Below are 14,433 nucleotides of genomic sequence, written 5' to 3'. Positions count from 1 at the left end.
CCCTATAGCATACACTCACCCTATAGCATACACTCACCCTATAGCATACACTCACCCTATAGCATACACTCACCCTATAGCATACACTCAAATGACCCCATATTCCGTATTCTATTCTGTTTGGTTTCACTCTGTTTCAGATATTGTCTCTCACTCAATGCCATTCTCCATTCTCCATGGCCCCTGATAGAGCAGGAGCACATTTCCATCTGTGGTAAAATGAGATAGAAATGAGATGATCACCAAAGAACAGCAAAAGAGCATTTTCTTCACATTTTGTCAACTCAGAGAGGTTATTTTTCTGTGTTTGAGAGTTGCATCTCTAACAGATCAATTTATCTCTACCAAAGCTGTTGAGATTCTACGAGTTGTATTACAATCAAGCATACATACTTAGCACATCAAAAACACATGCAAACACCCGAGCACACACAAAACACGCACTTACTGTAGTAACACGTTGCTGTGGTGCAAATTCATGACCAACAGAGGGCAGCATAGCACACAATTTCAGTAGCTTTACAGTAGTCTTCCTGTCACCACCACTTCAAGCCAGGGCCATCTCATTTCCTTATAAGCGAATGGAATACCAGACGTACATACAGTTTATTGAAATTGTAAAAAACAAAGAGTGGATTTTTTCTCTATTTCATTATATACTATATCATTTTGTAATGTACCGTACCATACTACACTATATCAAACTGTACTGTAATGTACCGTACCATACTACACTATACCAAACTGTACTGTAATGTACCGTACCATACTACACTATACCAAACTGTACTGTAATGTACCGTACCATACTACACTATACCAAACTGTACTGTAATGTACCGTACCATACTACACTATACCAAACTGTACTGTAATATACAGTACCATACTGATGGCAAATGAGGATAGGCCAAAGAGACGGAGAGAAAGAACAAGATGTATAGGAGAGAGATAGAAATGAGGGCAGTGTTTAAAAGAGGGAGAGAGAGAGAGAGAGAGAGAGAGAGAGAGAGAGAGAGAGAGAGAGGAGGCCAGATATATAAATAAACTGAGAGGGAATGATATTACGTAAAAAGGGAGGAGAAAGGATTTAAAAATTAAAAGTGGTGACGTGCACACTGTCAGCTTCAATCTACTACAATGAAAGAGAGGTAGAGAGAGAGAGAGAGAGAGAGGGTGTAAGTGGAGGAGAAGAAAGGAAAGTCACCTGTGTACATCTAAGTGAGCAGGGTGTTCAGGTGTATGTACTGTAGAGAAGGTTGAGTCACAGTGAGTATGAAGAGTCAAAGAATGTCACTGTACCTGCGGTGGTAGATGAGGGAGAGCATGGTCATGATGGTGAGGGGGAAGAGTGATGCTGCAGAGAGCAACTGGGGGTAAGAGAGAGGGGGATTAAATACCTAACACCTTGGTTCAACATGCCGTGTACATCATCGTGCACATGAGGATTTTGTCTAGCCTCACCAGACACCATCAAGTTAAAATACCAAAACCAACTGTGAATCAATTATATTCATTTTAGGGCAGGTCGAAGCACACATGAAACATTCATGTATATTTAGCTAGCTAGCGGTTGCTAGCTAGTTTGTCCTGGGAGATTAATATTGGTTTGTTATTATATCTGACATGCATACAGTATGGTCCACTTTTTAGCTGGTTCTTTGTAGAACACAATTGTGTGTTTCTCTATTAAAATGATTCATCCACAGATTTGAGTTGTTATTTAGTTGTCTTTGATTAATCTCTCCTTGTTCATCTTTCAAGCAGCCACGTGGGATCTTTGTGAAAACCAATAAGGAGATGGGAGAGGCAGTACTCGCTGCGTGTCAAGCGTCTCAAATTGAAATGAGTTACATTTTAGCAACGCAGATGCTCATTGACGTGCGCGAGCAGTGTAGATGAAATGATTGAATAACATATACGCATACATTTATGGTGCAATGCTCTTGCACGCAATGTGGCCAGTCTAGCCAGGGTGTAAGGGGCAGGGCTAGGATATAACGGAGGGGGACAAATGACCTTGCTGTGGCCCCACACCCCAGCCAGTGGGGACCTGGGTCCAGATGTTCTAACTAAACTCACCCGAGTGTATGCCAATGTGCGTGATCAGACCTTATAACCTTTATAGGAACGTAGATGTGCCCGTATTAAGGAGTGTGGGCCCATTTGAAGTGTGTCGTGTGGGTTTTTCTGTGAGTGTGTGTGTGTATCTGTGTGTATTAGTGCGTAAGACTCTTTGTTGTGTTTGCATGTTCGTGAGAGAATGTGTCTTTGTCTCTGTTTGCGTCCAAGTGTGTGAGTGTGTGTTCAGTTTGTGCTCCTCTGGTCTCTCAAAAGAAAGAGACGCCCAACTTTACCCATAATCCTCTGGGAGAGAGCTGAGTGACTGGGCATAAGGTGCAGTCAGCAGCGCCTCTCTTGTTGCTCTCACTCTCACTTCAATGTCTCGCTTCACTCCCTCAAGTTTCCCCTCAAGACCCCTGAAAGGTCTTTCAAAAAATAACTGTTAACCATAACCATGGTAACTGCTACAGCTCACTCACATGTCTATGGTAATTAGTTTGGCATTTATTTATTTATTAATTCAGCAGTTTAGATATGCCTGAACAAATCAGATCTGCCACAGTCCAATGGACACATTTGCTCATACAAACACCTTGAGACTGGGATGTTATGCGCCAAACACAAGGTACAGAACACCAGCAATCACTGGATAATGTTCCAGGAAATATTTACACCTTGTCTTCACAATGTACATGGAGAGAATTAAGTGATCAAATAAGTAAAAAAATAAAATATATATATAGATTGCATATCATACAGCCATTTAAACGGAGAAAAAAAACATGCCCTTAATTAATGGTCCAAACAACCCTCAAAGGGTTGAATAGAAAACATAGACCTTTACTGTTGTTTAGGGCCTGCTGTGATTAGAAAGGGCTCTCTCTCTCTCTCTCTCTCGCACACACACACACACACACACACACACACACACACACACACACACACACACACACACACACACACACACACACACAGACACACACACACACACACACACACACACACACACACACACACACACACACACACACACACACACACACACCAATACTCGTCATATATAGCAATCCAAATACAGTCCATGAGAGGCCAGGAAGGCAGGGCACTCTCCTTTTTTCACTCCATCTCTCCCATGCTCTCTCTGAGTGTATCTGAGCGGATGACTGGATGAGTGGTGTAGCAGAGCAGCAGTCCCATGGCACGCCAGCCAGGCCCATGCAGCCTGCAGATAGGACCTGACCTGAGATACCTCCTATCAGCATTGCTTGTGCTTATGCCTGAGGTTACGATGCATCCCAGGCATACACCTACAGGCACTCTTGCAGAAATACACAAAAACCTACAGAAATATACACACACATAATCATCATGCAGTCATTATTTGCTCATTATGGGAGGAAAGATAAGAGGTAGAAGAGGGGAGGGGGGTTGCGTGCTAGTGTGGTGGGCCTGAATAAAGGCTTGCTGGATCTAATGTTACATTTACATAAGACTCTGCCGGAGACGATTTGGCACCAGAATATTCCAGTGGTGCTATATGAGAGAAGAAGGAATCATCTTGGCTGGAATTGGAATATTTGTAATGAGAGGATGAAAGGACAGAGGATACAGTAAACAAGGTAATGGTACTTAGTGGGAAGGAGAGAGCGGGAGAGAAAGAGAACCTTGAAATGGAAGCAGTGAGGCACATTTTGTAAACGGACACTTCAATTGCTGCTTCAGCCTCAAGGAGAGGGCAGGGAGAGGAAGGTCTTAGTCCTGCATGAATTCAGGTTTAGAATCCAAAACACACACACTGACTCAAACACAAGGAAACACACCCACACATTCACACACGCAATGCTTTATCCAACGCGTGAGGGAAGTGGTTTTACACCTGTACCCTTCCCAAAACAGCCAGATTGATCGCACTGTCATTCTCTGAAAATGGCAAGCACTTTTTCATTATCTTCCAGAGCTTACTGTCACACAGAGCTGTAAACCAGGGTGATAAATAAGAGCTAGCCTCGCTTTCGCTCACCGTAAAACACCATCCAACACAGACACACCACCATGGTAACCGACCGTGGCACCTAGAGAGAGAGGGAAGAAATGATCATCCCTGACACACTACCAGTGAGTTTTATCAGGCTCTGCCAGAAATCCCTCCTGGGGACCCCTCACACCTATTTGCTAATCTGAATTCAGGGGTTTTACACACCAACCGAACTTCTGGGAGAGAGCGATGGCCCCCATTTGATTAGACATCCCTTCAGTGAAAGGTTCACAATTGGGTTTTAATTGAACTGCCATCTAATAATGCCTGGTTCATTTGGCACTGATGGATTGTCTGTAGTGTAGATGTTCCAGCCCAGAGTAAGAGAGAAAGTGGACAGGTTGTTTCCTCCTTATTCAGCAGGTGAGATCATTGAGAACACAGACCAGTTGCCAGAGGCTGAATGACTTCATTAGTCTTCGTTGAAGAAACTGAAGCTGAAGATCCTGAGCCCGTGCCTACAGCCAGTCTCCTAGTCCTCTGAGGATCCTGAGCCCGTGCCTACAACCAGTCTCCTAGTCCTCTGAGGATCCTGAGCCCGTGCCTACAGCCAGTCTCCTAGTCCTCTGAGGATCCTGAGCCCGTGCTTACAGCCAGTCTCCTAGTCCTCTGAGGATCCTGAGCCCGTGCTTACAGCCAGTCTCCTAGTCCTCTGAGGATCCTGAGCCCGGGCTTACAGCCCGTCTCCTAGTCCTCTGAGGATCCTGAGCCCGTGCCTACAGCCAGTCTTCTAGTCCTCTGAGGATCCTGAGCCCGTGCCTACAGCCAGACTCCTAGTCCTCTGAAGATCCTGAGGCCATGCCTACAGCCAGTCTCCTAGTCCTCTGAGGATCCTGAGGCCATGCCTACAGCCAGTCTCCTAGTCCTCTGAGGATCCTGAGCCCGTGCCTACAGCCAGTCTCCTAGTCCTCTGAGGATCCTGAGCCCGTGCCTACAGCCAGTCTCCTAGTCCTCTGAGGATCCTGAGCCTGTGCTTACAACCAGTCTCCTAGTCCTCTGAGGATCTTGAGCCTGTGCCTGCAGCCAGTCTCCTTTTCCTCTGAGGATCCTGAGCCCGTGCCTACAGCCAGTCTCCTAGTCCTCTGAGGATCCTGAGCCCGTGCCTACAGCCAGTCTCCTAGTCCTCTGAGAATCCTGAGCCCGTGCCTACAGCCAGTCTCCTAGTCCTCTGAGGATCCTGAGCCTGTGCTTACAACCAGTCTCCTAGTCCTCTGAGGATCCTGAGGCCGTGCCTACAGCCAGTCTTCTGGTCCTCTGAGGATCCTAAGCCTGTGCTTACAGCCAGTCTCTTAGTCCTCTGAGGATCCTGAGCCCGTGCTTACAGCCAGTCTCCTAGTCCTCTGAGGATCCTGAGCCCATGCCTACAGCCAGTCTCTTAGCCCTCTGAGGACACCGGGTAGATTGGACAGTGTGAGAAAGACAAAGATGAAATGGACAATAGACTGTATGTGATAAGAGGAGCTGTATTAGTCAGAGTGGTCATATAGTGGCATCAATGGCTTGATGTGATACTGCTGTTCTCTACTGTCAGCCTCAGGCTTGACCCAGCACCTAGCTAATGTCAAAGTTTCATTGACGAGAATGTCTCAGATGACAACCGAACTGACATCATATTCATTAAGTACCACCGTATATGTTCCATTGTTCGGATTACCAGAATATAGTTAATTTCCCCCCACCTTCTGATGTTCCCAGAATCTCTATGTTAACCAAAGGTTTTGCAAATCTAACCTCAGTAGAGTAGAGAGAGGAAAAAGGGGGGAAGAGGTATTTATGACTGTCATAAACCTACCCCCCGGGCCAACGTCATGACAGTACTTTATAGTGTATTCAACTCTAGTTTGCTCTGCTGTGTACTGAACTCTACTCCACTATATTATACTCTAATTAACAGTACAGTACAGTATAGGACTGTACTGTAATGAACTATACTCTACTTTTCTGTACTGTACCGAACTGTCATCAAATCAATGTACTGTACAGTACTGTACTGTGCTGTCCAAACTTGTGAAATACAGACATCTATAATTGGTTCAGATTTGGTTTGGGCCAAATGAAGGACCAAAAAGCGACGTCTGTGGACGTTGAAATCAAGGCCAGGTCGGACGGCCCAAATTTAAACAACTTTTCAACGTCCATGAACATCCTGTGTTGGCCGGTGCTCAGGGGGTGAGGATGCTGGTTAAAGTAAATGGAAAGAGAGGGGGCTCATGGGTAGGTGTCAGTAAGAGATGGGAGAGGTGACATTAACTGAAGGGAGAGAGAAGAGAAAGAGCGCGAGGTAGGGGTTGTCCAGACTTTTCATACTCTTACTTTGACCACCAGACGACCAGAAGAGAAAGAAAACAGTTATCAGCTGAACAGTATGGCAGTGGACGGTAGGACAGTAGCAGGTGACCCAACCATGTTTTGCGATTTTACTATTTTCTACATCATATCTATGAAATAACACATATGGAATCATGCAGTAACCAAAGGATTGTTAAACAAAGCAAAATATTTTGTTACATTTGACATTCTTCAAAGTAGCCACCCTTTGCTTCATGACAGCTTTGCACACTCTTGGCATTCTATCAAAAAGCTTCATGAGGTAGTCATCTGGAATGAGGTAGTCACCATGAGGTAGTCACATTTCAATTAACAGATTTCAATTGCCACATTTCAATTGCCTTGTTAAAAGTTAATTTGTGGAATTTCTTTCCTTCTTAATACATTTGAGCCTATCAGTTGTGTTGTGGCAAGGTAGGGGTGGTATACAGAAGATATCCCTATTTGGTAAAAGACCAAGTCCATATTATGGCAAGAACAGCTCAAATAAGCAAAAAGATACAACAGTCCATCATTACTTTCAGACATGAAGGTCAGTCAATCCGGAAAATGTCAAGAACTTTGAACGTTTCTTCAAGTGCAGTCGCAAAAACCATCAGGCACTATGATGAAACTGGCTCTCATGAGGACCACCACAGGAAAGGAAGACCCTGAGTTACCTCTGCTGCAGAGGATAAGTTCATTAGAGTTACCAGCCTCAGAAATTGCAGCCCAAATAAATGCTTCACAGAGTTCAGGTAACAGACATCTCAAAATCAACAGTTCAGAGGAGACTGCGTGAATCAGGCCTTCATGGTTGAATTGCTGACATTAATCCACTACTAAAGGACAACAATAATAATAAGAGACTTGCTTGGGTCAAGACACACGAGCAATGGACATTAGACCGGTGGAAATCTGTCCTTTGGTCTGATGAGTCCAAATTTGAGATTTTTGGTTCAAACCGCCATGTCTTTGTGAGACGCAGAGTAGGTGAAAGGATGATCTCCGCATGTGTGGTTCCCACCGTGAAGCATGGAGGAGGAGGTGTGATGGGGTGGGGGTGCTTTGCTGGTGACACTGTCAGTGATTTATTTATAATTCAAGTCACACTTAACCAGCATGGCTACCACAGCATTCTGCAGCACTACGCCATCCCATCTGGTTTGCGCTTAGTGGTACTATCAATTGTTTTTCAACAGGACAATGAACCAAAAGACACATCCAGGCTGTGTAAGGGCTATTTGACCAAGAAGGAGAGTGATGGAGTGCTGCATCAGATGACCTGGCCTCCACAATCACCCAACCTCAACCCAATCGAGATGGTTTGGGATGAGTTGGACTGCAGAGTGAAGTAAAAGTAGCCAACAAGAGTAGTGCTCAGCATGTGTGGGAACTCCTTCAAGACTGTTGGAAAAGCATTCCAGGTGAAGCTGGTTGAGAGAATGTGTGTTCAAAGCTGGCATAAAGGAAATGGGTGGCTACTTTGAAGAATCTAAAATATATTTTGATTTGCTTAACACCTTTTTGGTGACTACATGATTCCATATGTGTTATTTCTTAGTTTTGATGTCTTCACTATTATTCTACAATGTAGAAAATAGTAAAATATAGAAAAATCTTTGAATGAGTAGGTGTGTCCAAAACCTTTGACTGGTACTATATTTGTAATACATTTTTAGTCTTTTTCCCGTTTTCTAAACCTCCTTTTCAATGTCTTTGACAAGAAATCTAAACCTTTGCTTATTCTACATTTTTACAATTTCAAATGGTTGAAAATGTTATATATACCTTAATTAAAAGAAAATAAATATATAGTCTCTTAGCTGTCATTTGACACCCAATTTGATATGCTCCGATACACTTCACATGTTGGTGCTCATGTGTCCTTCTACATGGAAATGACCAGACGTAGTTACTTCCTTTCGCGCATAATATTTACAATATCATATCTACAGTACATAGCTGGCGTGAGAGTAAAAGAGGATGCCAAGGAAAACAAGAGAACTGAAAGAAAACAGAGGATGTAAAGGCGTGTTAGATGAGGCGGGTGCAGTACCTTTGGTAAGCGTCCCAGAGACAAGTCTGCGTAGAGACTGAATGAACTTCAGCACCCCCTGTCTGCAGCGGCAGGTACAGCCAGCCATCCTGACAGAGACGGGCCGACGTGGCCACTGGAGCCTCACTGGAGCTGATCTGCCACTGTCCTCCTCACCCACTCCTGATGGGGTAGAGAAGAGTAGAAACAAAGTGTCTCTCAAAGGTTCATTATATGTGACAGGAATGCCTCCTTCAAAGAGTTGACAGGAGCCTAAGGTGGAGAAATGTCTCCTTCACTGGCTCCTTACACGCAGAAGATGTACCCTTTAAAATGATCCAGTGTGAAAACACATATCTTCTTGATGAGGCCCTTAGAGAAGAGATTTCAAAGTCCCATTTAGAGAATCCTCATGGGGAAAACTGTGAGGAAAGATGAAGTTGCTTTTAAGTTAGAGGTACAGTACCTGTCTTCCGGCCTTTCTTACATTGAATCCAAAACTCAACCCTTCACTCACTCAGACTAACACTCACTCAATCACTTATACACTCAAACGCTCAGTTACACACTTTCTCACTAACACTCACCGACTCACACACTCACCAACTTATACACACACTCAGGCACACTGGTAAGACCCAAAGCCTGTTCTGTTCCACAGACAGAAAAACAGCCAGCAATATCAGGAACAAATATATGTTGGTAGGTAAGAAATACCCAGACGTCGGTCTCTCAGACTTTTAAAAGGAAAAGTTATGTTTCAACATCAGATGAGAAGGGAAAGATTAATAATTGAGTGGCTCAGGAAGGCGTAGAATGCAGACCATCGTAGAGAGATTCGTGCGCTGCAGAAAGTTCTCTGTGTCCGTGGAGATGCCGTGTCCACTCCTCTCTCCTGTGTCCTCTCCTCTCTCCTGTGTCCTCTCCTCTCTCCTCCCCTCTGTGTTTCTGTCTTTTTGATCACCCCTCTCTCTCCCTCAGTCTCTGGGGTGTTCCCCTTGAGGGCTCTGTGGACAGCGGGTTCTCTATCTTTATATACCTCTCTCTCAATCTCTCTCTCTCTGTTGCCTGGTCCTCTCTGGGCTGCTTATAGCTGGAGCCCTGCGTCTGTGCTGTTCTGTTCTGTTCGGTTCTGTACTACTGTGTATTGCCGCTGTCTAGCTCTGCTCCTGGACAGATCCCTGCAGCAGAGAACGCCACCCACTTCCACCGCTGTTTGCTCCCTCGCTCTCCCTCCTCCCCTTTCGCACATGTGCTCTGTCTCTCTCCATCTCTCTGTTGGTCTCTCTCTCATTTTCTGTCTCATCACACTCTTGCTACTTCACACTCTTCCTACCTTTTCCTACCCCCCCCCATAGCCACATGAGGATGAGACAACAATTGACATCCCTTGGTTCCCTCTTCCTCTTCCTTGAATCTATCTTTTCTTTATTTTAATGTATATTATTTCATCCTTTTTAAGTGAGCCTTAAGCCACTGATTATTGCTTGCCGTCGTTGGGTTAATACACCAGCCAGCTACAGGGATTGTGACTGCTAGAGGAGGAAGCCACTGAGATGACAGTAGTAGGGCAAGTTACTGCGATTATTGTGCGAAGAGGCTGTGGGAGGAAGGGATGGAGGATGGATGGAAGGGGGATTGGTGAGAAATAGGTATGCAAAGAGGAGAAAATATGCTTCTAAAAAGCCTTTCATAGTTCTAATTAAAGTGCAGATTAGTGTTGGGCCTTGCTCGGTCCATAGAGATATTCTTATCTGGAATGGTGTGAGTTTGAAAAGTGGATTATCCCCACGAGAAGGCATATCTCATTTTGTCATTACTAAAGCTGTTCAAATATGAACACTAGCTACACTGAGTGTACAAAACATTAAGAACACCTTCCTAATATTGCCTTCTTAATATTGAATTGTATGGACACTACAAGGTGTCAAAAGCAGGGATGCTGGCCCATGTTGATTCCAATGCCTCCCACAGTTGTGTCAAGTTGGCTGGATGTCCTTTCTGTGGTGGACTATTCTTGATACACATGGGAAACTGTTGCACGTGAAAAACCCAGAAGCATTGCAGTTCTTGACACAAACCGGTGCGCCTGGCACCTACAACCGTACCCTGTTAAAAAAAATGGAAATATAATATTATACAATTCATCAGAGAAATATATTTGATTTAAGAAGTAATATGGGTCTAAATGATTGGATCCCCCATTTTCAATACAACGCCACTCTACCCTTGCGAGGATAACGACACTGAGCCTTTGAACACAAAATCAACTTTTTGCAATGACCATCTCAGTCTCCGGACTTGAACCCCATTGAAAACCTGTGGTTTGAACTGAAGAGGACAGTCCCTAAGCGTTGACAAAGCATATTAACGATCTGGAAAGATTCTGTATGGAGGAATGGTCTAAGATCCCTCCCAATGTGTTCTCCAATATCATAAACCATTTTCAAAAAAGTCTCAGTGTCATTATCCTCGCCGGCGGAGGGGTGCTGGATTATTGAAAACAGGGGATCTCTTTATATATTTTTTACTTCTTAAATAAAATAATTCTCTAAGGAATTGTATTAGTATAATATATAATATAATACTAATCTTTCCATGTTTTGGAGCATACAATATAGCTCAGTATTTGTATTGTTCATTTTATACAATATTTTTTGATCAGCTTTATCAATCGACCCAATAATTCCGGACCCCACTGTATACAGCCACCTACCACTGAATGGAAACAACACACAGAAAGGTACTGGCAGGAAAAGAGAGGAGAGCATGTAGGCAATGCACAGTGTCTTGCCTGTACAGTTACAGGCACACAGCTGCATACCAGGATAGCAATAATAATAAACAATTCATCTGCAGCGAGAGAGAGAGAGAGAGAGAGAGAGAGAACGAGGGAGAGGGAGAGAGAGAACGGGGGAGAGGGAGAGAGAGAACGGGGGAGAGGGAGAGAGAGAATGAGGGAGAGGGAGAGAGAGAGAGAGAACGAGGGAGAGAGAATGAGGGAGAGGGAACGAGAATGAGAACGAGGGAGAGAGAGAGGGAGAGGGAGAGAGAGAGGGAGAGAGAGAACGAGGGAGAGAATGAGGGAGAGGGAGAGGGAGAATGAGGGCGAGAGAGAGAAATAGAGAGGGAGAGGGAGAGGGAGAGAGAGAACGAGGGAGAGAGAGAACGAGGGAGAGAGAGAGAGAACTAGGGAGAGGGAGAGGGAGAGAGAGAGAGAGAGAGAGAGAACGAGGGAGAGGGAGAGAGAGAACGGGGGAGAGGGAGAGAGAGAATGAGGGAGAGGGAGAGAGAGAGAGAGAACGAGGGAGAGAGAATGAGGGAGAGGGAACGAGAATGAGAACGAGGGAGAGAGAGAGGGAGAGGGAGAGAGAGAGGGAGAGAGAGAACGAGGGAGAGAATGAGGGAGAGGGAGAGGGAGAATGAGGGCGAGAGAGAGAGAAATAGAGAGGGAGAGGGAGAGGGAGAGAGAGAACGAGGGAGAGAGAGAACGAGGGAGAGAGAGAGAGAACTAGGGAGAGGGAGAGAGAGAGAGAGAATGAGGGAGAGGGAGAGGGAGAGAAAATTAGGGAGAGGGGGAGGGAGAGAGAGAACAAGGGAGAGAGAGAGAGAGATAATGAGGGAGAGGGAGAGGGAGAGAAAATTAGGGAGAGGGGGAGGGAGAGAGAGAACGAGGGAGAGAGAATTAGAGAGAGGGGGAGGGAGAGAGAGAACTAGGGAGAGAGAGAGAGAGATAATGAGGGAGAGGGAGAGGGAGAGAGAATTAGGGAGAGGGAAAGGGAGAGGGAGAGGGAGAGGGAGAGGGAGAGGGAGAGGGAGAGGGACAGGGAGAGGGAAAGGGAGAGGGAGAGGGAATTAGGGAGAGGGGGAGGGAGAGGGAGAGGGAGAGGGAGAGAGAATTAGGGAGAGTGGGAGGGAGAGAGAGAATGAGGGAGAGGGAGAGGGAGAGCGAGAGGGAGAGAATGAGGGAGAGAGAGAGGGGGAGGGGGAGAGAGAGAATGAGGGAGAGGGAGGGGGAGAGAGGGAGAGGGAGAGGGAGAGAGAAAGATTGAGGGAGAGGGAGAGAGAGAGAGAGAATGAGGGAGAGGGAGAGGGAGAGGGAGAGAGAGAGAGAATGAGAATGAGGGAGAGGGAGAGAGAATTAGGGAGAGGGGGAGGGAGAGAGAGAATGAGGGAGAGGGAGAGGGAGAGGGAGAGAATGAGGGAGAGGGAGAGGGGGAGGGAGAGAGAGAGAATGAGGGAGAAGGAGAGGGAGAGAGGGAGAGGGAGATGGAGAGAGAGAGAATGAGGGAGAGGGAGAGAGGGAGCGGGAGATGGAGAGAGAGGGAGAGGGTCAGGGAGAGAGAGAGAATGAGGGAGAGGGAGAGAGAGAGAGAGAGAATGAGGGAGAGGGAGAGAATGAGGGAGAGGAGAGGGAGAGAGAGAGAGAGAATGAGGGAGAGGGAGAGGGAGAGGGAGAGGGAGAGGGAGAGGGAGAGGGAGAGGGAGAGGGAGAGGGAGAGGGAGAGAATGAGGGAGAGGGAGAGGGAGAGGGAGAGAGAGAGAGAGAATGAGGGAGAGGGAGAGGGAGAGGGAGAGAGAGAGAGAGAGAGAGAAAGAATGAGGGAGAGGGAGAGGGAGAGGGAGAGAGAATGAGAATGAGGGAGAGGGAGAGGGAGAGGGAGAGGGAGAGGGAGAGAGAATTAGGGAGAGGGGGAGGGAGAGAGAGAATGAGGGAGAGGGAGAGGGAGAGGGGGAGGGGGAGAGAGAGAGAATGAGGGAGAGGGATAGGGAGAGAGGGAGAGGGAGAGGGAGAGAGAAAGATTGAGGGAGGGAGAGAGAGAGAGAGAGAATGAGGGAGAGGGAGAGGGAGAGAGAGAGAGAATGAGAATGAGGGAGAGGGAGAGAGAATTAGGGAGAGGGGGAGGGAGAGAGAGAATGAGGGAGAGGGAGAGGGAGAGGGAGAGGGAGAGGGAGAGGGAGAGGGAGAGGGAGAGGGGGAGGGAGAGAGAGAGAATGAGGGAGAGGAAGAGAGGGAGAGGGAGATGGAGAGAGAGAGAATGAGGGAGAGGGAGAGGGAGAGAGAGAGAGAGAGAGAGGGAGAGGGCCAGGGAGAGAGAGAGAATGAGGGAGAGAGAGAGAGAGAGAGAGAATGAGGGAGAGGGAGAGAATGAGGGAGAGGAGAGGGAGAGAGAGAGAGAGAGAATGAGGGAGAGGGAGAGGGAGAGGGAGAGGGAGAGGGAGAGGGAGAGGGAGAGAGAGAGAATGAGGGAGAGGGAGAGGGAGAGGGAGAGAGAGAGAGAGAGAATGAGGGAGAGGGAGAGGGAGAGGGAGAGAGAGAGAGAGAGAATGAGGGAGAGGGAGAGGGAGAGAGAGAGAGAATGAGGGAGAGGGAGAGGGAGAGGGAGAGAGAGAGAGAGAGAATGAGGGAGAGGGAGAGGGAGAGGGAGAGAGAGAGAGAGAGAGAGAGAGAATGAGAGAGAGAGAGAGAGAGAATGAGGGAGAGGGAGAGGGAGAGGGAGAGGGAGAGATTATTTTTAAGGGTTGTAAATGATAAAGCCTATATTGTAAACGTCTAATACTGAGCAGGAACTTCGGTGGGGGGGGGGGGGGGGAATACTTAGAGGATGAGAGTATATCAAATACATTTGTATTTGTCACATGTGCCGAATACAACAAGTGTAGACCTTACAGTGAAATGCTTACTCACAAGCCCTTAAGAAAATCCCTAAAAATGTAAGAGATAAGAATAACAAATAATGAAATAGCAACAGTAAATAACCAAAGCGGGGATCTATACAGGGGGTACCGGTACAGAGTCAATGTGTCAATGTGCGGGGGCACCGGTCTCGAGGTAATTGAGGTAATTATTTACATGCAGGTAGGGTTATTAAAGGGGCTATGAATAGATAATAACAGAGAGTAGCAGCAGGCAATGCAAATAGTCTGGTTAGCCATTTGATTAGCTGTTCAGTAGTCTTATGGCTTGGGGGTAGAAGCTGTTTAGATG

At 46.4% G+C, this 14,433-nt stretch overlaps 1 protein-coding gene across 1 annotated transcript in view; it reads right to left on the bottom strand.

Moving 5' to 3' along the window:
* LOC139418484 (A-type potassium channel modulatory protein KCNIP1-like) overlaps positions 1–9,376 on the bottom strand; it is a 33,157-nt gene extending 23,781 nt beyond the window's left edge. Inside the window, exons 1-2 of the mRNA XM_071167993.1 lie at positions 9,269–9,376; positions 8,466–8,627 (exon numbers count right to left, since the gene is read on the bottom strand). Of these exons, the coding sequence (XP_071024094.1) occupies positions 8,466–8,553 (88 nt within the window). The 5' untranslated portion in view covers positions 8,554–8,627; positions 9,269–9,376. The remainder of the gene's footprint in view (positions 1–8,465; positions 8,628–9,268) is intronic.
* Between the last annotated feature and the right edge of the window lie 5,057 nt (positions 9,377–14,433).

Source organism: Oncorhynchus clarkii, chromosome 10 (genome assembly GCF_045791955.1).
Source record: "Oncorhynchus clarkii lewisi isolate Uvic-CL-2024 chromosome 10, UVic_Ocla_1.0, whole genome shotgun sequence".
Lineage (NCBI taxonomy): Eukaryota > Metazoa > Chordata > Actinopteri > Salmoniformes > Salmonidae > Oncorhynchus > Oncorhynchus clarkii.
This window is presented reverse-complemented; position numbering and strand designations above follow the sequence as displayed.